Raw genomic sequence first — 19,478 nt, forward strand, 5'->3', positions numbered from 1 at the left:
TTCTTGATCTAGGAGCAAATAAAGCTTCATGTATTGCGTTGAGTATTTTCTCAAGTCTTCATTTTTCAACAGATCATATATATGCGTTTTTGTGTTTTCTCATGACATTGATTGTCGGAAGCCATTCTCACACGTGACTGGGTGACTCCCGGTTAGGGTCTGAGGCGCTCTGGCTGTGTCGGAGCTTTCCCGGCCCTCTCCTGATGAGAGAACCTGTCCGTGTGGGGGTGTAACTGACCACTGACCCCGGAGGCCCAATCACTGACCCTGACCTTGGAGTGCGGCCCCCCTTCAACCTTCATTGGATGGAATTATCCCCTGAATTTCTTGCTCCCCAATAAAAGGCTACTCCCTGGCGTGCTCGCTCTCTCTCTCTCCTGCTAGCCCTGAGTAATCCTTGCTGCCCTGCCGGGCGGTTAGAGGAGGGAACCAGAGAGGGGAGCCGTCTCGGACCTGGTCATAGAAAAAGGTAACTGAGTCTGTGTGTTTATTTCGATCTCGCTAGCTAACTTTTATGCCAAGAACCTCATTAATGAAACCATTGCGCTGGCCGCATGGTAGAATTGATTTTGTAGAATTTATTACTTTGGGGTGGGTATTGGGGGTTGAACCTAGGAGAACTTTACCACTGAGGTATATCCCCAATCCTTTTATTTATTTATTTATTTTTGGTACTAGGGATTGAAACCAAAGATATGTTACACCTGAGCTACATCCCCAGTCCTTTTTATTTTTTTATTTTGAGATAGGGTCTCACTAAATTGCTGAGATTAGCCTTGAACTTGTGATCCTCCTGTATAAGCCTCCCAAGTTTCTAGGACTTCAGGTGTGCACCACGGCTCAGGGCATGACATTGATTTTATTGAAGTGTCTGGCTAGTCCAATAGTATTGGGTGGTGTCCCACAATCTGGATTTGTCAGTTTAACATTAGATTCACAAGAAATGAGTTTTAGACATTTTTGACAAGAGCTCTACGTAGAGCCATACTTAGTATGTCACATTAGGTGGCTCATGGTGTTAGATTGGCCCACGATTATTGATGATAAGCTATACATAAAAGATCAAAGCATCTTTTTTAATAGGTTTATCAATGACTATGATACATGGTTGATATTGACAATCAGTAGCTTAGGCCCATGGATAGGGAATTCTTTTACTATTGAAGACCTTAAATTGTACACAGACCCTTAATTCTCATCTGCACACTTCAAAGGGGAGTTCAGAAGATACAACTCTGGCCTGGGTCTGCTATGGGCTGTACCGGAGCAAGCTAACACCTTTTGTAGGCCTTTTCTTGGAAATAGGTGATTATGAGGGCACAGTGAGGTAAAGTGAAGTTTGGGAATGTTATTAATGATTCTTTTTACTGCAGTACTCTTTTACTGAAGAATTCAGGAGATAGCTTGCTGTACTTCAAAGTCGGGAAACAGCCTCTTATGTAGTGATCTGCGTATTGACTTTGCTGAGGGCTGCTGCTTGCCATGTTACAGATGGAGAGACTGATACTTGGAAGAGCTAAATAGCTTCCAGCACTCAGTTGCAAACCAGCAGTCAGATGATCCTATCCCACAGCTCTTGGTTTATTGCCCTCTGTGCCTTGGGCTCTTGAACTTTGACTTAGGATGGCAAATCCCTTGACTCAAGGGTTTGAGCAAAGAAAAGAACAAAAAACTCTTTACAAGTTACCAAAGACAAATTAAATTCAGTTAATGGAGTTCTGTGCATGTAATTTGCCTCTAGAGGGTCAAGGAGAGGCTGACTGGACTAAAATTTGGGTTCAATTGTGCTCCCAACATCCACTTGGGGTGAAAAAGGAAGAGGTGACCTTGATGTGTCAGACTGGTGTCTACATGGGACCTTTCTCTGCTGAACAGGCCCTCTCCACTCACCTTGATCTCCCTCAAGAAAATTATGAGACAGGATGGACCCCTTTGTACCTGTTTTGCACTGAAAATCCAATACAGTGCTGTGTGCCGCCGCAGGCACAGCTCATCTGTTGTGGACATTGGATCAGTGTTTGTTGAACATGTGAGTTGTGGCTGCAAACTGAGTAGTAATCACAACCTTTGGCTGCAGAGAGCAGAGGGAGCAGTCACGTGTTTCCCAGTTGGGATCTCTCTAAGGGGAAAGACCTCCCTTTGGGACCACTGAGTCAACACCTCAAATGTTTTCAAAGCCAGGGGACCTTAAAGCGGTTCCATCCACAGGTATTGTTTGCTGCCACTGTGTTAGATGAAACCAGTCCATCTGGCAAAGTGCCTGCTGTGTTCTGTGTCACCTGCTTGAGTTCCCTGGCAGTTTTCTCTCTTCCCAGGACTGGATGAAGCGATACAGACTGCATGTTCTAACAGGATTCACTGTGATGGCTGAAGGCCCTGGATAGAGGCCTCAGGTTACCAGACAGGACAGGAGATGTGCTACAGCCAAGTGATAATAAAAATCCACAGCCGCTGCCAGCCGACAGGTTGAGAAACCGTCTTTTATTTATGAACTGTCTACTACCAGAGTCAATAAATAACTACCATACAAGAATTATAAGAGTGGAACAGTGGGCCCTTGGGAGTGGCTCCACTTGAACAAAAGCTGTATAGTCAGTGGTCTATTAGGCCCTGGCATTTGCCAAGCCCTGAGCTTCTCTAAGCTGGCAGGCCCTGAAGCAGGTGGCAAGTTGGAGGCACCTTGGACCAAGGCAGGGTGCACCCCATCCAAGAGTACTAAGTGCCTTAGGCCTGGGGCTGCCTAGGACTCTGGGCAAATCTGTCTGACCCATTTTGTTCCTCTCCAGTTTTCCTTTATGGCCCTTCCTTCCCAAAGCCTATAACCATATATACAAGTTCATGGGGCACCGCCCCTCCCCGCCACTGGCTCCTAGGAACCTGTTTCTACAGGACTCTTTGAAGTCCCTTAGAAAAGAACGCCTATCTGATCACTAAACTACTCCAGGAGTCTTTGGCCCAGGTTGAGTCTTGAGCTGGGGAGACAAACATCACACCTTTGCCAGTGACACAGGTGTGAGGGTACTACTATCCCTGTGACATGCAGGAGCCCCACTGGTGATCTCAGGAAGAGAGGAGGAAAACATCTTTAGTCGTCTTGGGCTCTTGCCCAGAGTGCAGGCTGGATGGCTTTGGGAACTGCCAAGGGGCAGTGCATGCTGGGGAAGGCACTGGGTTGCCACCGCAATTCCTGGGTGACCCTTCCTCCTTAATGGCTTCCTTTAAGATACAGGGAACACAACAGATGACATCTTCCTATAAGACTCAGCTCTGGAAGGACAGACAGCATCTCCTATCCTTCCAGTCACAGCTTCACCTAACCTAGAATACACCAACACTCCAAAGTCCTCAGAGGTCTCTAAAGAAGTAACTGCTTACTTATTCCAGGGTCTCATTGCAGAAACTTCTTCTCATGTCTAACTTCAGTCTCTCCTGTTACTTTATTAAAAGAAGAAAAAAAAATCCCCCACCCCATCCCCACCCCCATGGCCTTGCTACTCCCTGGCATCACCTTGTGATTTGCTACCCTGAATGAAAATAGAAGCTGCCCTGTAAGCCCTGCAACTCTGTGAGCAGATGCAGAGAGTCCCTGCCCTCCTGCCCTGTTAGAGACACAAGGAACAAGGAGGTGAGTGCTGCTGCCTGAGCCCCAGTGCTTGCAGATCAGTGGGCGCTTGTCTGCCCAGCCCTGAAAAGGCATCTTAGGCTGGCTGTACCTAGTTCTCAGGGCATTTACTCGTCATTATTAAGCTGTGAGGCAGCAAAATACTTGTTTGAACTAACCCTTGCTTCTGCCTCTCTCTGGGGCTTGGTGTGAGAGGAGGGAATTCAGAATTGAGTCTGGGCTGCAGCAGGCGTGAGCCCCACTCAGCTCCCCCTGCCCATCCAAGCAGAGAAGACAAAATCATAGGCCCCTCAGGCAGGAAGGGACTCTGGAAGCTGCCTATTCTAGTCTGTTCCTCCAAGCCACCCCAGCAAGAAGCTATTCCATTTTACAAGCCTGTAACCTCAGTCACATGCAGTCTCATGCTGCAGGAACATGTTATAATAATAGAGTTCTATGGCTCTGTCCCCCAAGCAAATTCTGTCTGTGGAGCAGTCAGGTTTCCTGGTAAGAAACCCTTCCTGGGTCTCCCAAGCAGATCACCATCCCCCTCTTTCTAATGGACCTCTTTGAAGTAAGGTACTTGACCATGAGTGTTCCATCAAACAAGCTTAGGGGCTGCAGCCTCCCGCATCCCTGGTTAGCTACTGTGCCAAAGCAGCTCATCCTGGCCTGGCAAGTAGGCTCCCTGTCTCCCCTGCTGCAGCCCCAGGCAGTGAGGAGAGAATCAGATAAACCTTGGGGAAGCTTCTTTCAGTGTCCCCTTCTGGTAGAGAACTGGGCACAGGCCAAATCATAGCCAGCAGGGCACAAAGAGAGATGCTAGGCCAAATCTGGGGTCCCTATGAGGGGGAATGGTCACTTAGCTAAGCCCGTAGCCTCCTTGCAGTCCTGGATTGCAGGGAGGTGGCTGAGGGGTGGCAGGGAAAAGTTGTGTGAGCTGACGTTTTTAAAAAAATTGTACTGGGTAAACATCAACGTAAACCTGCCCAGGAAAATAGGGCAGGACTTAAAAGTTTAAAAAACCATAACAAAATAGAGCTCTAACTGTAAACTACAGAAAACTGGCCCAGGGAGCTACAGGGACAAGTGCCCTTCAAGATGCCTGTCACACTGCTCCCAGATGTGAGAGTCCCCTGGCAGAGCACAGGCTTTGGGGTTTCCTGCTGCATTGCTACTGCTGCCTGGATAGGGGGACTCTGTCCTTGCTTTGGCCTCTTCTTGGAGCAAGGGTAAGGGGGTTGGGACTTCAAGTTGGTAGTGCATGTTGAGTCCCCAGCAGGAGCCAGGCTCAGAAGGCAAGGGAGGCCTGGGCATCTCCCAGAATATGCCACACTTTGAGCTGGGCTCAGCCATGCAATCCTCGTGGTCAGCAATGGGGACCCTTGAAGTAGACTGTTCACCCCCCATCAGCCTTGACCACCTTTATAACAGCCGTCAGCACTGCCTCCTCCTTCTGCAGAGACAGAGCCTTGAACAGGCAGGTAAAAGAGTTGTGGTCTTGTCCCATCCCCTCTACTTATAGGCCCTGTGACCTTGGGAAGTCCCTGATCCTCTCTGGACCTCCAGTTCCTCATCTGGGGAGTGCAGGGCGTGGACAACTTGAGCTCTCAGGCCTCTTCCAGTTCTGCTGTCCGTGACTGGTAGTATACCTGAGCTCAAGGTGGGATGTCCCCTTTATTAACCCCTCTTTCTTCTGGGGTTAAAGAGTGGTCCAGGCAGTCTAGGGAACAGGGCTCTCTCCAGGTGGTCCAAGGTATTCCTGGGAGCAGGAAGGGTCATATTGATCCTTGCCTGGCTCAGAAGCCTCCAGAGGCTGGAACAGAGAAGGAATGCTGCATTGAGGGTGGCAGTGGGGGAGGTGGCCACAGGTCTGCAGGCAGAGCTGGAGGGGAAGGGCGGGTGAGCGCCTGGAAGTCTCCTGCCCTAACCCTGGAGGGGCTGTGCAGGATAAGTCTTGGTGAGGGACTTCCCCAAGACAAGCCCTTTAGTCCCAGCCACCTAGGGTGGCTCTGGCACTCGGGTGACAGGGTTGGGTTGGCAGTGTTGGCTGAGAGGGCAGTGTCACCCACATGGTGCCCATAACTCAGGCTCAGGCTGGTGCCCCATTCCACCAGGCATCCCAGCCTCCCAACCCTTCTTAGCTCCCACCCCTAAAAGTCTGGAGTCTCATCCCTCAATGCTGAAGGGGCTCAGGCTCCTGATCCCTGCAGCAGGGCAAGAGTTCTAGCCGCCCAGGCAGGCAGGGGCTGCTGGGGAGTCGGAGGAGAACGCCAGGGTCCGGCTGCGCTGCTCCTCAACAGGAGGACGAGGAGAGGTCTTGGTCCCAGGGTTCGTCCTTTTCTTAGTTGAGGGAGGTCCTCAGCCCGCTCCTGCCAGGTGTTCCCACAGGGCCCAGGATTCTGCACTCAGGTGACAGAGTCTACATGCGGACTCTGAGTGCCATCTCTTGCCATTCAAGATATGCATTCAACCCCTTTCTTCCCATGGGCTCGTTTCTTCCATCCAGAACCCCTAGGGGCCCAGGGGTTGGGTTCAGTATCATCATGGAAGTCACTGCCCAGTACATCTTCATTTAGAGAAAAAGTAATCCACCTATGGTTCTGTCCTGTGGCAGAATATGAACTATCCTACCTCCTGCACAAAGGGTCCTGTTTAAAGTAGGTGTTTAAAACCAACCACTCTGGGCACAGTGTTGGGCCACCTTGGCTTGGGAAGGGCCAGGGCCAGCTGGCTGTGTCCGTCAGAGTTGGGTTCCAGTTCTGTTGCAGAAGGAGAAGCGCCGAGTTCAGAGTTCCAGGTAGCCTATGAGGATGAGCATCGCCGTGGAGTGGGAGAGGATGGTGCTGGGGTGTGGGGCTGGGCAGACTGCCGCGTCTTCCACCATCATGCTTGTGCCTGAAACCAGCAGAAATGCAGGCTGAGTGAGCAGGGCCTGGGTGACCCTAGCCCCATGCTTGCAACAGCATCCAGACCTTTCCTAAATAGACACTGATTGGGGGGCAGGGGGGTGGAACACTGCAGACCCCAGAGTGTCCACGGCACCTGGTATTCTCAGTCCTACTCCCATAGTTTGCCAGGGCCTTTGTCCTTGGCTGCAGCCTCCTTTTGTACCCAGTAAAAGAAGCACCCTCATTTCCGTGGCCCTCGGGCTGGGTGGAGAGTGGGAGAAGTCAATGCTCTACTTTGGTTCCTGCCTGGCTTTTCCATTCTCCTGGGATCTAGGTTGGAGGTGGCTGGGGTGGGCATGATCCCTTCACCAGGTGTCTGGGTGGAGCCTGATACTTCTGGGGGACAGGAGAGGGGAGAGGCAGCACCTCCATTCCTCACGATGTGAACTTCTGCCGGGATGCCATCCCCTCCAGGACCCGTGGTCCGAATCTGTACAAGGGCGTGGCCAATGTCTTCGGGTACTGGGATTTCTATCCAGTTCTTGCCAGTAAGGTGGAGTGTGGGAGTTGGGTGTAAGTCATTCTGGTACAGCATCTAGGAAGAAGGTTTCCGGGTGAAGTTTCCTTATGCCAGGGCGGATCCTTCTTTCTTGCCCAGATCTAGTCCCTGGGGGGAGCCCAGTTAGTTCTGGGCCCTTGAGGTTCTGTCTCCCCACTCCTCCTTGGGTTTTCCATTAGCCAAGCTCCTCCCTGGTGGGAGGTGAGCCTGCAAACTCACCTCCAGCCCCCCTGCTGCCCCACCACCCCTGCCTTTTCACAGCAATCCCATCTGCTCCTGTTTAATAGTCTCTACCACAGGCGAGCTGGAGAGCACCTCTGTGCAGCAAGCCTCTACTGGTCCCACAATCTGCTTCTGTCTCACTCAGATCCCTCTTGCTGTAGATTGTAGCTTTCATATTTACCAGAAAGACCAGAGCTTTTCTCACCTGTGGATCTCTTCCTCACCTTATAGCCAGTGACTGCAGACTCATTTTGGAAAGGGACCACAGCGTCCCACTTAATACTGAGACTGGAGCTTGAGAAAGTCCAGGAGATGTTGCCAGGAGGTCGCCGGGGAGCTGCCAGGGGAGGGAGAGTTGGAGAGACCTCCACCTGGTCACCTGTCCCCCCTCTGCCCCCGCCTCAGCATCCGCCAGCCCTTCTCCAGATGTCTGCCTGTACTAATTACACCCAGAACATTCTGCCACCAGTGCCTCAAAAACAAAGTCCTTGAAAGTCCAAAGGCTGGAGGAGACAGAAGCTGTGAATTTCTACCTCGTTTTTAACAGGCTCACCCCTTGTTTCTGTGGACCAGAGCATGTGTCTTGTTGCTGGAGAAACAGTGATCCCGAAAGCACCCCCAGCATCCCCATCAACCCTGGAGACAGACTCACGAGGTTTCATGGTTGTGGCATTGGTGGGAGGACTGGCAGGCCCGGTGCCAGCGCGGTTATAGGCCCGCACGGTCACGTGGTACTTGGTGTTAGGGTGGAGGCCCGTGACTCGGGCATTGGAGTCTAGCCCTGCTGTCCTCACTCTGTCAGCAGCTGCTTCTTTGTCCCCAGCTTTCCAGTATCGGATCTGAAGGGGGTAAGGGTACCCTAGGGTCAGTGGTCAAGCCCAGGATCTCAGGGCTACCCTAATCCTGGTGCCCACATTCTGTTTCTCTCTTGCTCATCCTGGTCCCGAGACTCAGTCTCTTGAGTCTTAGAATTGGGATACTTGGTTATAAGCACCCAGAGAGCAGGGTCACCCAGGTGTGAGTCCCTGTATCTCTCAGTGCCCAGCAAAAGTACTGGGTCCAAGAAAGGTGCTCAATGTAGGGATGAGGGAGTGGTGGGGGAGGGATTAGCAGGGGTGAGCACCGGCTCAGCCTGGTGATGGTCTGCCAGAGCCCAACTCATCAGGAACTCAGGGGCTCCCACAGAGATTCTAAGGATACAACATCATGTTTATATTTGCAAAGTAGCCCCTGGCCCCCAGTAAGTTTATGATGGCTGCTCAACAAACACAGACCCGATTTAGTAGTAGCTGGGATATTAAGAACTGCTAAACATTTTTCCAAATCAAGGGGAGAGTTTGGAATAAACTTCTCCCTGTGGTCTGTCCTGTGCCAGCTCTACCCAAGCACTCACTTCATGCGTGACATCTATGAGTCTCTCCTCCCCACTGGGGGTCAACCATGGATGATGATGATGATGATGATGATTTTTTGGTGCCAGGGATTGAACCCAGAGGCTCTTTATCACTGAGCCATATTCCAAGCTCTTTTTAAAAAATATTAGAGTTAGGTCTCACTGAGTTGCTTAGTGCCTCACTAAGTTGCTGAGGCTGGCTTTGAACTCGCAATCCTCCTGCCTCCGCCTCTTAAGCCACTGGGATCACAGGCCTGTGCCATCGCTCCTGGCTCAGCCACCGATCTTAGTGAAGTTGCATCCACAGTGCCCCACAGACTGGCAGCTCAGTTTGTCAGGCAGAGAGTGAGTGACTCCAGGAAGAGTGATGAGTGAGCTGTCAGGCGTCCCCCGCAAGCCTCGAAGCCCCAGCACCCCTGCACACCGCATTCCTCTCTCAGGCCCCGGGGTTAGTGCTCACCTCATACCCCAGGAGGATGCCATTTGTGTCCTGCCGCACAGGTTCCCAGGTCACGTTCATCTCTGATGATGAGATCCCCTTGGCCCAGACCTTGGTAGGGGCCACCCTGGGCTCTGGGGACCAACACAGAATAGGTTTGGATTTCTGGAGCATTCCTATGTCCTACAGAGCAGCTCCCAATCAGGACTGCCTAGGATTTTAGAGGAAGAGTCCAGGCCCAGGACAAAGGCTGGGTGGGAGCCCCCAGAGTGTCTCCCGGGGCTTACTTTTCTTCCCAGACAGCTGCTCCCCTCCTTCTCCTGCTCAATGAGCAGAAGTGAGTCCGGTGGCTTAGAACCCAGGGGCCCTCTCCACCTCCTACTCTGAATCAAGCTGGGGCAGGAGCAGCAGTTTCCCCATCCCACATCCCTAGGGACAAAAGGCTGGGGTGGGATGGAGTGGTGGCCCAGGAGTGGCCCACCTTCCTCGGCCGAGTACACAAGTGCTGTGAGGCTCTCAGGCCCATCCCCCCGGCGGTTGTAGCTGCGGATCTTGACCTCAAAAGGCGTGTAGGGCTGGATGCTGTCGTTGCTGTAGACGAAGTACTGGGCATCAGCACCGGGCACCTGGGCGGTCTGCCAGCTAGTGCTGCCCTGCCTGCGGAAGGACAGCAGGTAGCCGAAGCCATCTCCGTTCTGGTACTCCCGTGACATGGGCTGAGGGCAAGAGGGTGGCATGGGCGAGGAGTCACGGATGCGGTTCCCTGCCCAGCCTTGGTCCCCACCCAACCTTCACCAAGAGGGGCAGCCCTGGGACACCTACTCCTGCAGTGGGTTTGCGTGAGGGGCAGCAGGTGCAAGGGGAGGGGAGGAGGAAGTTGGCAGCTTTTGAATCAGAACTGTGCAGTGGACCCTTCTGCCCACTGCTCAAGCAGAAAAGTCAGGAAGGGAGGAGGGGGTTGGACTCGTCTGCTTCTGTCCCTGGCAGCTTACAGTCCAGTTGACGATGAGCTCTCCCGGGGCTCCACCTCCTCCGCTGAGTCCTGATGGTGCCACTGAGGGGGCTGTCAGGGGCCAAGGGACACAGATGTGGCTTGTTAATGGGCAATGAAGGAACAAAAGCTTCAAGCCTGTGCCTGGAGCACATCTCAGGATGGGAACATCCTTTCAAATGCATCCTGGTTTTGTCCCCAGCAGCCCTTCTGGGCATGGGCTCTGGAGTCAGACAGACCCAGGATCAACTCCCATTTCTGCCATTGAATACGTGGGTTTCCTGGGTGAGAAACTCAACCTCTCTGAGTCTCTGCTTCTCCTCTTCATAAGATGGAGATAATAATGTCTCTCTCAAAGGCTATAATGAAAACAAAATTAAAGGTATGGCGAGCACATGGTGGGGACCTGCTCCAAAAATTGGTCATGGCCCTTTTCACTCTTGTCAGCTTAAACTAAATCACAGACACCAACTTGGGTTTGCTTTAAGCAGAATAAATAACCCAGAATGGCGGTTAATGTACCACAAAACACACACACACACACACACACACACCACTAAATAAACAACAATGATAAAAAACAAAAACAAAAACTATTTCTTTTGGGCTTCAAAGTGTTTTTAACTTATTCTTTTTGTGACAGATTTAATCCCCTAATTGGCTATAGTATTTAAAAAGGCTGATGTTGTGTGGCACACACCTATAATCCCAGAAGCTCAGGAGGCTGAGGCAGGAGGATCACAAGTTCAAAGTTAGCCTCAGCAACTTAGTGAAACTCTAAGCAACCTAACAAAACCTTACCTCAAACTAAAAAAAGATGGGAGGGTCCTGTAGCTCAGTGGTAAAATACCCTTAGGTTAAATCACCAGTACAAAAAAAAAAAAAAAAGGCTGATGTTTAAACAAGGATGTATTTCATCTGCTCATGCAGCTTGGCTGAAAGTAACCTGGCTGGGGTCTAAATATTTCTGCAGAGAATTCAGCACAGGGAGACGTCACTTTTCCAATGATGATCTCTTCAGGCCTTGTACTTTGCAAGGGTCACCTAAATACATGCCTATTTGATTCTGTAAGGTGGGCATTATTATCATCCTTTTCACAGTAGAAAAGATTGAGGTCTGGGGCAGTTAAGTGACTTGCTTAAGGTAACATGGCTAACATATGGCACAGCTAGAATTTGAACTCAGCTCTTTTGATTTTAAAGCCCCCCCCCTTTTTTTTCCATTGCACAACTCCTGGGAGACTAGAATAAAGGAGACCTCTTCCCACCTCACATCACTAAGAAGTTCAGGGTCAATTAAAGAAAGTACTCCCTCTGAAACTTCTTACTACTAAGAGGTACCAACTAAAAATATTGGTGATTCCAGAACCAGCCTGGAGAATCATCCTGGAACACACAGAATGCGTTTAAAGGAGACACCAGATGGACCCTCTCTACACATCTGGTGCAGCAGGTCAGAGGAGGCAGGATGAGGGAGCAGGGTTCGGAGTCCTGTCTGTTCCAGGATCCCTCATTCCAGGCCCTCACCTGCAAATGGCTCAGAGGCAGGTGGGCAAGAGCCTCCCAGCAGATGCTGATGGGGCCTGTTCCTGTTCCTCCTCCTGGGCTCTCTCCCCACTTCTGTTCCCACTTGGTTTCTGAGACATACACTTTTCACTGAGGGTCATGGGCAGACTCTTCATTCCTCCTGTCCCCAAAGAGGTCATCTAAACAAGGGCTTGGAGACACTGGCTGCTTCCCTGTCCCCTGGGTGACACACACACAGCCCTTCCTCATTAACTGATCTCTGCAGCTTCTGCACTTCCAGGAATGCCCATCCCATGATTCAAGTTCAAATTCAGGCTCTGCTGGTGTGACCCTTCCCTTTTCCAAACTTCTGTTTTTCCATATTTTTAAAAAATTTAAACTTAAAAAATAATTATGGATTCGCATGCAGTTGTCAGGTTGATTCTTTTGAATGAGCGGTTTGGACTTCACGGTTCTCCCCACAGCAGCCTAGCCCTCACCCTCACTCGTGTGTCCTTTCTCAGCTGTCTTGTAGAGCCCAAAGCCTGGTGAGCAGGGCTGGAGCTCTGTGATGGCTGCTTGCAGGAGGCCCCCTGTAGGAGGAGCCAATGTCTCTGCCCAGCTGTGTTTCCTTTGGGACATCCAGGACCCTGACCTGCTTCCTTGGTCCGGATTCGGCTGGAGGGCCCACTGGGTTCCCCGGTGCCCAGGATGTTGCTGGCTAAGACTCGGAACTCATAATCCATCCAGGGCGTGAGGCCCAGCACCTGGGCGGTCTCGGCATTACCCTCGATGTTGGCAGGATCTGCAAGGTACCAGGGAGTCGGTGCACAACACTTGGTTATTCCTCTGGATGAGGGTGGGCATTGGGCCTGATCACCTTGGTACCCAGCCCCCATGGTGGCACCTGCTGTATACTAGACATTCAAAACCTCCTCAGACACGATTGAAAAACTAGTCAACTCCCCTGGTGTGTGCACCCCACACCCTAACCGGTATTTTCATTTCTCCAGTATTAATCCTTCCAAATCTTCGAGGGTGCAGACTGAGCATCCCCTCCTCAACTCTCTCCCCTCTCCTGCTCTCTGTCTCTTTACTTGCCTGGACGCTTCTGGATAGTAGAAGGCAAAACTCATATCTTTTCAAAACTTCAGGTTCATTGCTGACCCTCTGACCCCTGACTCCTGACCCTGACGACCCCCTGCCCTCTGCCTCTGACACACACAGCCCAGCTTTCTCAGTGCTGAGCCAGGTGGGCCTCACACTTACTGGTGCGAACCTGCTTCCACTTCCCTGCAGGTAGAGAGCGGGCCTGCAGGGTGTACTTGGCAATGGGACTGTGGTTGTCGAAGCCACGGCTCCAGCTTAGCTGGACAGTGGTGTCACTGATGTCTCTCACCACCACGCCTCCTGGGGGGCCTGGTGGACCTGCACCGAGAGCAGAGCACACTGGGTCAGAGTTGGGCAGCTTCTTATCTGAGCCAACCTTCTCCAGGGCTGGTGCATTACCAAAGCAGGGCAGCAGAGGGAGCAGTGGACACACCCAGGAAGGAAGGTAAGGGAGGGGCAGTGAGTGGGGAGGGCAGGCACAGTGGGAGGGGTGGCCTCAAGCTGGGGGTGCTCACAAAGGCACTGGCAAAGCGATGTGCAGATTCCCAAGCACCAGACTTGAAAACTGGGTTTAGCAAAGTATTCTGCCTTGGTTTAAGGATGGATTTTTTAAAAATATTTGTCTTCGCAAGAAAAATATTCTACTCATTCAGAACCCATGAAAAATCAACCATACAGGTACAGAACGGATATACCAGGCTCAGCAGATGACCTACGCCAGAAGCCTTTCCCCACATCTTGCAGGGGAGGAGGGGAGCTAGGGATAGCAGGCCAGAATAGCGCTGCTGGCTGCCAAGAGAGCAGGGGTCGGGCAGAGTGGGGGGAACCCGTCACCTCGGACCAGAACGGTGGCCTCCTTGGATGCACTATCCACCACTGTCTGGGCCATGCACGTGTACTTCCCTCCATGGCGCAGCTGGGCATTCAGGATGGTCATGTCCCCAACGGTCTCCTTCTGCACCCAAAGGGACATCCAGGTCAGAGAAAGTAGCCTTTACTAGTTCACTGGGCCATGAGATCAAAGCAGAGATCTGGGGTCCCCCTGCTCCATTATGTCCGCAGGCCCCTCTGCCTCTCAGTTCAATGGGAGGAATCAGCTACTCCCTGCTTAGTACCCCCCGGGGGACTAAGGAACAAAGCTTATTACGGAAGACAGTCAATGTCACTGCAAGCCATTGGTCATTTGCATTGGGTGGCAGGATAACAGGAAGAGTAGCCGGGAGGGAGTTTCCTGGGATGCTGGGGTTCCCAGTCTGTCTCCAACCCTCCCCTGAGTGACTGGGATCCAGGAGGGACAAGTTTGCCTGCACGGGCCTCAGGGAATGGGGAAGGCTCTGGAGGGGCTTCAGTTGGTGGACAATGGTGGCTTCAGATGTCCTTCAAGTTGAGGACATCTTGGGTCCCCTTTCTATCCGAGAGGAGGGAAGAGTGACAGGGAGTTTGGCCTTAGTCCTCACCACACTGGCTCTCCTATAGTGACCCCCAGGCTTGTCAAAGTCAATGGGGAAGTCATCGAGGGTCCAGGTGAACGTGAGGTCCATGGTGGGGTCATGGGAGGCGTGGCACTGTAGGGTGAGGTTGTCACCCACATTGATATCGGCACTTGAGGGGGCCAGAGTGATCTTGGTTGCATCTGAAAACAAAACAAAAAAGACCCCTGGGTGAGTGGGGGAGGGAAAAGCCAGGCCAGGGGCTGCAGTAAGGCACAAGGCTTCGTCCTGGGCCCCAGGAAAGAACAGAGGCACTGTGACCGATAGTGTCCTGACCCCTCAGCATCCTTATGCGTGTGTGGCCAGCAGTGAAGCAGGACCAGATTCTGGACAGTGACAAGGGGATGGCCCCATGCAAAACTGAATCCTGGGGTGGTCTCAACACCCAACCAGAAGCCATCTGGGGTTACAGGAGTAGGCTGGTGGGGGAGGTGGCCCCCAGCCACAGCCCTTACCACGCACAGACAGGATCCCAGTGCTGTTGGCTTTGCCCATGAAATTCTCAGCAAAGCACGTGTATTTGCCCTCGTCGGACCGACTGATGTTCCTTATGACCAAGGTGCCGTCCGGAGTTACCGTCACTCTGCAGCAAGGACAAAGCAGATCTGGCCAACCCAGGGACACACTGCAGATACGGAGGGGAACCAGCCTCCAAGGAGAACGTGGAGGAGCGTGGATGGCTGGGAGTGGGATGCGGGGTGGTACCTGCTGCTGTTGACCAAAATCTCAGTGCCTTTGCTCCAGAGCACCACGGCTTTCGGAGCTGCCCTGGGCTGGCAGGGGATGACGATCTCTCCTCCCCGAGCGGCAGGGATCAGACGCCTGACGGGATTCTGCCTGAAATCAGGCGCCAGTGCTGGAGGGAAAGGGGAGAGCCCGCCATCACCATAGAGTAACAACAGAGCCTGTCGCCCTGGAAGGACCAGGCACTAAGCACTATCAGTACCTTAGAGACCAACCCAGGAGCTCCCGGCAGCACCACTTCCGGGACACACCCAGCATCCAGCCCCTTCCCCTCCTGGCCACTGCCATTGCTCTGGTCCCAACCATCAGCTCTCCTGCCTGGACTGCTGACAAAGCCCCATGCTTGGTCTTCCTGGGACTCTGCTTCCCTCCTACAATCACTTCTCCCCACCCCCGCAGCCAGCAATGTCTGTAAAAATGTGAATCAAGCACTCAGAATGAAGCCAGCAGCTCACAGCCATGGAAAACAAGTCCCCACCTCTCCCATCCCTTCTCCTCCCCTGGCCCTCACGCATTACACTCCAGTTATCAAGCAATTTATTTTTTCTTTTGTCCTTCAAAGTTGCCAAGCCTCATCCTGCCTTAGGACCTTTGTGCTTGCTGTAACTGTGGCTAGAAATTCCCTGGCTGGCTCCTCCTTAACACACAGGTCAAATCCCACATTTGTTTTGCATTTGTCCTTCTCCCTCCAACAATTTATAAACTGCTTGAGGACACAGACATGATCTTTCTTCTCATTCCCTTGGAGGTACTGAATGGGTGAATGAGCAAGTCTCCCTTAGCCTCACTGTAATTTTTTTAAAATAGTTTTTTTAATTGTAGATGGACACAATACCTTCATTTTTATTTATTTGTTTTTATGTTGTGCTGAGGATAGAATCCAGGGCCTCAAGAGTTTGAGGCAAGTGCTCTACCACTGAGCCACAACCCCAGTGCCAATCTTTTTTTTTTTTTGTGGTGCTGGGGATTGAACCCAGGGCCTTGAGGCAAGCACTCTACCAACTGTATTATATCCCCAGCCTCACTGCAACTTAACGAGGTAAGTATTATTATGCCCACCTTACAGTTGGGCAAACCAAGCCTCAGCAAGCCAAAGGCATTTGAACTAAACACAAGCACTAGGTGACATTTCATGGGCACTCGTCATAAGATGGGCAGGCGCTTTATGCTTTTCCTCTCCATCTCATTTACCCTCACAGTAGCAGAACGAGGGCATGACCATTATTATCATTTTTTTCGGGGGGTTGGGTACCAGGGATTGATCTCGGGGGCACTCAACTACTGAACCACGTTCCCAGCCCTATTTTATATTTTATTTAGAAACAGTGTCTCACTGAGTTGCTTAGAGCCTCGCTAAATTGCTGAGGCTAACTTTGAACTAATGATCCTCCTGCCTCTGCCTCCTGAGGGGCTGGGATTACATGTGTATGCCACCATGCCTGGCCAGGGCAGGACCATTATTGCCCACATTTTATATATTGAGAAACTGTGGCTGGGTGTGTTGGCACATGCCTGTAATCTCAGCAAGTCAGGAGGCTGAGCAGAAGGATTGTGAGTTCAAAGCCAGCCTCAGCAAAAGCAAGGCACTAAACAACTTATTGAGACCCTGTCTCTAAATAAAATACAAAATAGGCTGGGGAGGTGGTTCAGTGATTGAGTGTCCCTGAGTTCAATCCCCAATACCAAAAAAAAAAAAAAAAAAAAAAAAGAAAAGAAAAATAGAAACTGGCAGAGATGCTAAGCAATTGCCAAAGTCCACACAGCTGAAAGGGAGGGGTTAAACAGAGCTCATCAATCTGATTCTTGATCCTTTTTGCTACCTTTTTCCCCACCCATTTGCGTTGTCCCTGCCAGACGAATGAGTCAGAGACCTGGTCCTCTGGGACCTGTCAATCCTGTGTCTCACCTCCTTTCTGAAATTTCTCAATTCTCCTACTCAGAGGCTGTTGGAAAACTGAGGGCAGCTGCCCGCACACGCGGGTGCACTTGCGCATGTGAGCCTCAGGAGATGCTCTATTCAGAACTCTGATGGCCCAGCCCCCAACCGCCATGTGCACAAGGATGTCCCCTCCCTCCCTGGGCCCTTTACCTTGCACGGCCAGCTCAGCGCTGGCATAGATGGTGCCGTGCTTGTTCTCTGCCACACACTGGTACATGCCCGAGTCCTCCAGGCTCAGCTTGGAGAACCGCAGGTCTCCGGCCAACACTTCCACCCGGTTCTGTGCAGAAGAGCCCCGCCCAGGGCAGGGCAGGGGGATCGGGATGACTGGAGGCCCGGGAAGGAGGGCTCAGCAGGGATGCATGCAGCGGAGCCTCGAGGCTCGAGGCTCGTAGCTCCTTGGGATGGGGCTCATGAGTCCAGTCCTAGCTCAGCACAACCTGGAATCTCAGGACTCTGTGGTTACCCAGCCCAGCCCTGCCCCGAAGCCAGGAGGGCCAGGTGATCCACTCAACACCACATTCTGTTTTTGTGTCTGAGTCATGTTTGGACCCAGGTCTCTGAGATTCTATCCAGTTGACCAGCCTGTGGCCAGGTGCCTCTGGAATGGAAAGAAGCACCCAGAACCACCCACAACATCCTGGCAGTCAAGAAGGGCTACCAGTGATTGTGTGTGTGTGGGGGGGTGCTTTGGGGACAAGGGAACCAGGGGAGCAGAAGAGGGTGTGCTGTGTGGGAGGAAGCCCAGGTCTACCTGGGAGGCCAAAGGCTCCCCGTTCCGCAGCCAGCGCACGGTGGGTCGGGGCTTCCCGGCGGCCGCGCAGCCCCAGCGCAGGTTGGAACCGATGTCAGCCTCTGTGTCTGAGATCACCTTGAGCCACTCAGGCTGAGCTGTGGGGACCAAGGGAGAAGAAACCTGGGATGACCTGGAGGAGCCTCTGCTCATTAAATAGAAGGGAACAGGGAGGCTGCGGTGGGTGTGTCCGACAGCAGGGGAGCGCTCTGCACCCTGGGATGGAGAGGATGAGGAGAGGGCAAGAAGCAGCAGGTACAGGAAGGTCGGCCCTCAGTGGTTGTGTAGTGGCGGTTTTAGCAACTTAAATCACTCTAAAGGGCTTCTGTGCCACCTGCACCCCCAACAAAGCTCTGTGCTGGCCACGGCAGTAGCCTCTTTACCCCACACTCAGTGCAAGAGGGCTGAAGCGAGGGCCCCCCAGACTCCCTCTGACTTTTGAGGTGTTTCCTCAGGGCCAAAGGTGAAGGTGAAGGTGTCCCCGGCTCCATACCCTGCACGATGATGCGGCCCTGGACGGTGTCGCGGCCCTTGGAGTTCTCCGCCTCACACTCATACGTTCCCTCGTCTTCAAAGCTCACGCTGGGGATCTGCAGGGTGGGCTCGGCTGTGGCCCACTGTGGGGACAAGGAGCCGTCTACTTTGCGCCACTTGATCCTGGGCACAGGACTGGCGGGGAGACAAAGCCAGAGCGGGCGGCTGAGCTGGGCATGTTCCTCCCGTGCCCATAGCTCCTGGTACTCGGACCTCTGGGTTGGGAGTGGGGACCCTGAGAGGGGACAGCTGGACAGAGGGCACATATGGCTGATTCATAGCTCTTCTCCCTGCTAGGCTTGGAATGCCATCAGGGAAGGGACAAGGAGCAGGCCTCCTCTACTGTCCTATCCACTGCCACAGCTGTGAAGCCAACGAAGTGGTCTTCATGTTGTCCGGCTTGCCCTCTCACTGTCCTGGTCAGCTGTAGTCTATGTGCTGGGTCTTTATGGTCTCCTTTCCTTTGGCCCCACTTCAGTTATGAATAACCTGTGTCCTAAAATGGACTGAGGAATCAGCATCCTGAAGGGCCACTATATTACCCTCCATGTGCCTTTCAGGTAGGGTTTCTGCAGGCCCAATAACTTTCCACAAAGCAGCAGCCCCAGGACACATTTGAAGCAAGAGGGGACCAAAGTCAAATCACATTCTTTCATTCATTCCACAGACATTTATTGAGCACCTGCTCTTTCTTAGCCCTGTTCCAGTGAAGGCTTTTTCTGGGAGAGCAGGAAGGTTAATGGTTCTATTGTACTTTTGAAATAGGTGACTGTTGACATTCAAGGAATGCTTACTAAATGCCAGGCATCGTTCTCAGGCTTTAAGTATATTATTTACTCGCAATAATCTTACCCGGCGCCCGCTGGTTACTGTTACTCTCACTGTTTACAAAGGAGGAAGCTGAGATACTCGGGTTATCTCATCTTATGCCCAAGGCCTCCCCGTCAGTGAGTGACCTTCAAGATCTGCACCAGGCGGGCTGGGTGGAGCCCACTTTGCTCCCGCCCCTGCCCCAGGGTTGCTCAGGCCGTCTGAGCCCACTATGCACTGCTGGCAGGACCAAGTGATTCAATGTGTGCAAGGCCCCTGGCACAGGAAGCCTCACCTGCAGTTAATGATCAGAGGGTGGTCACAGTGCCTACTGCCCACCTAGCACTCTGCTTGGGGCAGAGGGGCACCAAGCTGCCTGTTGGCCTTGTCCACTCTCACCCTGGGGTCTCCTGTGTCCCTGAGGGGCTCTGAAAGGCTGTGCCTGGCCCCAGGGAG

The 19,478-nt window shown here is 52.4% G+C and overlaps 1 protein-coding gene across 1 annotated transcript in view; it reads right to left on the minus strand.

Annotated features, from left to right (window-relative positions):
• Positions 1-3,426: 3,426 nt before the first annotated feature.
• Cntn2 (contactin 2) overlaps positions 3,427-19,478 on the minus strand; it is a 31,361-nt gene continuing 15,309 nt past the window's right edge. The window contains exons 8-23 of the mRNA XM_076872954.1: positions 18,172-18,347; positions 17,640-17,776; positions 17,036-17,165; positions 14,908-15,058; positions 14,658-14,785; positions 14,170-14,345; positions 13,547-13,667; positions 12,872-13,030; positions 12,258-12,407; positions 10,098-10,168; positions 9,587-9,821; positions 9,127-9,239; positions 7,926-8,112; positions 7,498-7,610; positions 6,919-7,087; positions 3,427-6,499 (exon numbers count right to left, since the gene is read on the minus strand). Coding sequence (XP_076729069.1) covers positions 6,390-6,499; positions 6,919-7,087; positions 7,498-7,610; positions 7,926-8,112; positions 9,127-9,239; positions 9,587-9,821; positions 10,098-10,168; positions 12,258-12,407; positions 12,872-13,030; positions 13,547-13,667; positions 14,170-14,345; positions 14,658-14,785; positions 14,908-15,058; positions 17,036-17,165; positions 17,640-17,776; positions 18,172-18,347 — 2,326 coding nt within the window. The 3' untranslated portion in view covers positions 3,427-6,389. The remainder of the gene's footprint in view (positions 6,500-6,918; positions 7,088-7,497; positions 7,611-7,925; positions 8,113-9,126; positions 9,240-9,586; positions 9,822-10,097; positions 10,169-12,257; positions 12,408-12,871; positions 13,031-13,546; positions 13,668-14,169; positions 14,346-14,657; positions 14,786-14,907; positions 15,059-17,035; positions 17,166-17,639; positions 17,777-18,171; positions 18,348-19,478) is intronic.

The sequence above is a fragment of the Callospermophilus lateralis genome, chromosome 13 (genome assembly GCF_048772815.1).
Source record: "Callospermophilus lateralis isolate mCalLat2 chromosome 13, mCalLat2.hap1, whole genome shotgun sequence".
Lineage (NCBI taxonomy): Eukaryota > Metazoa > Chordata > Mammalia > Rodentia > Sciuridae > Callospermophilus > Callospermophilus lateralis.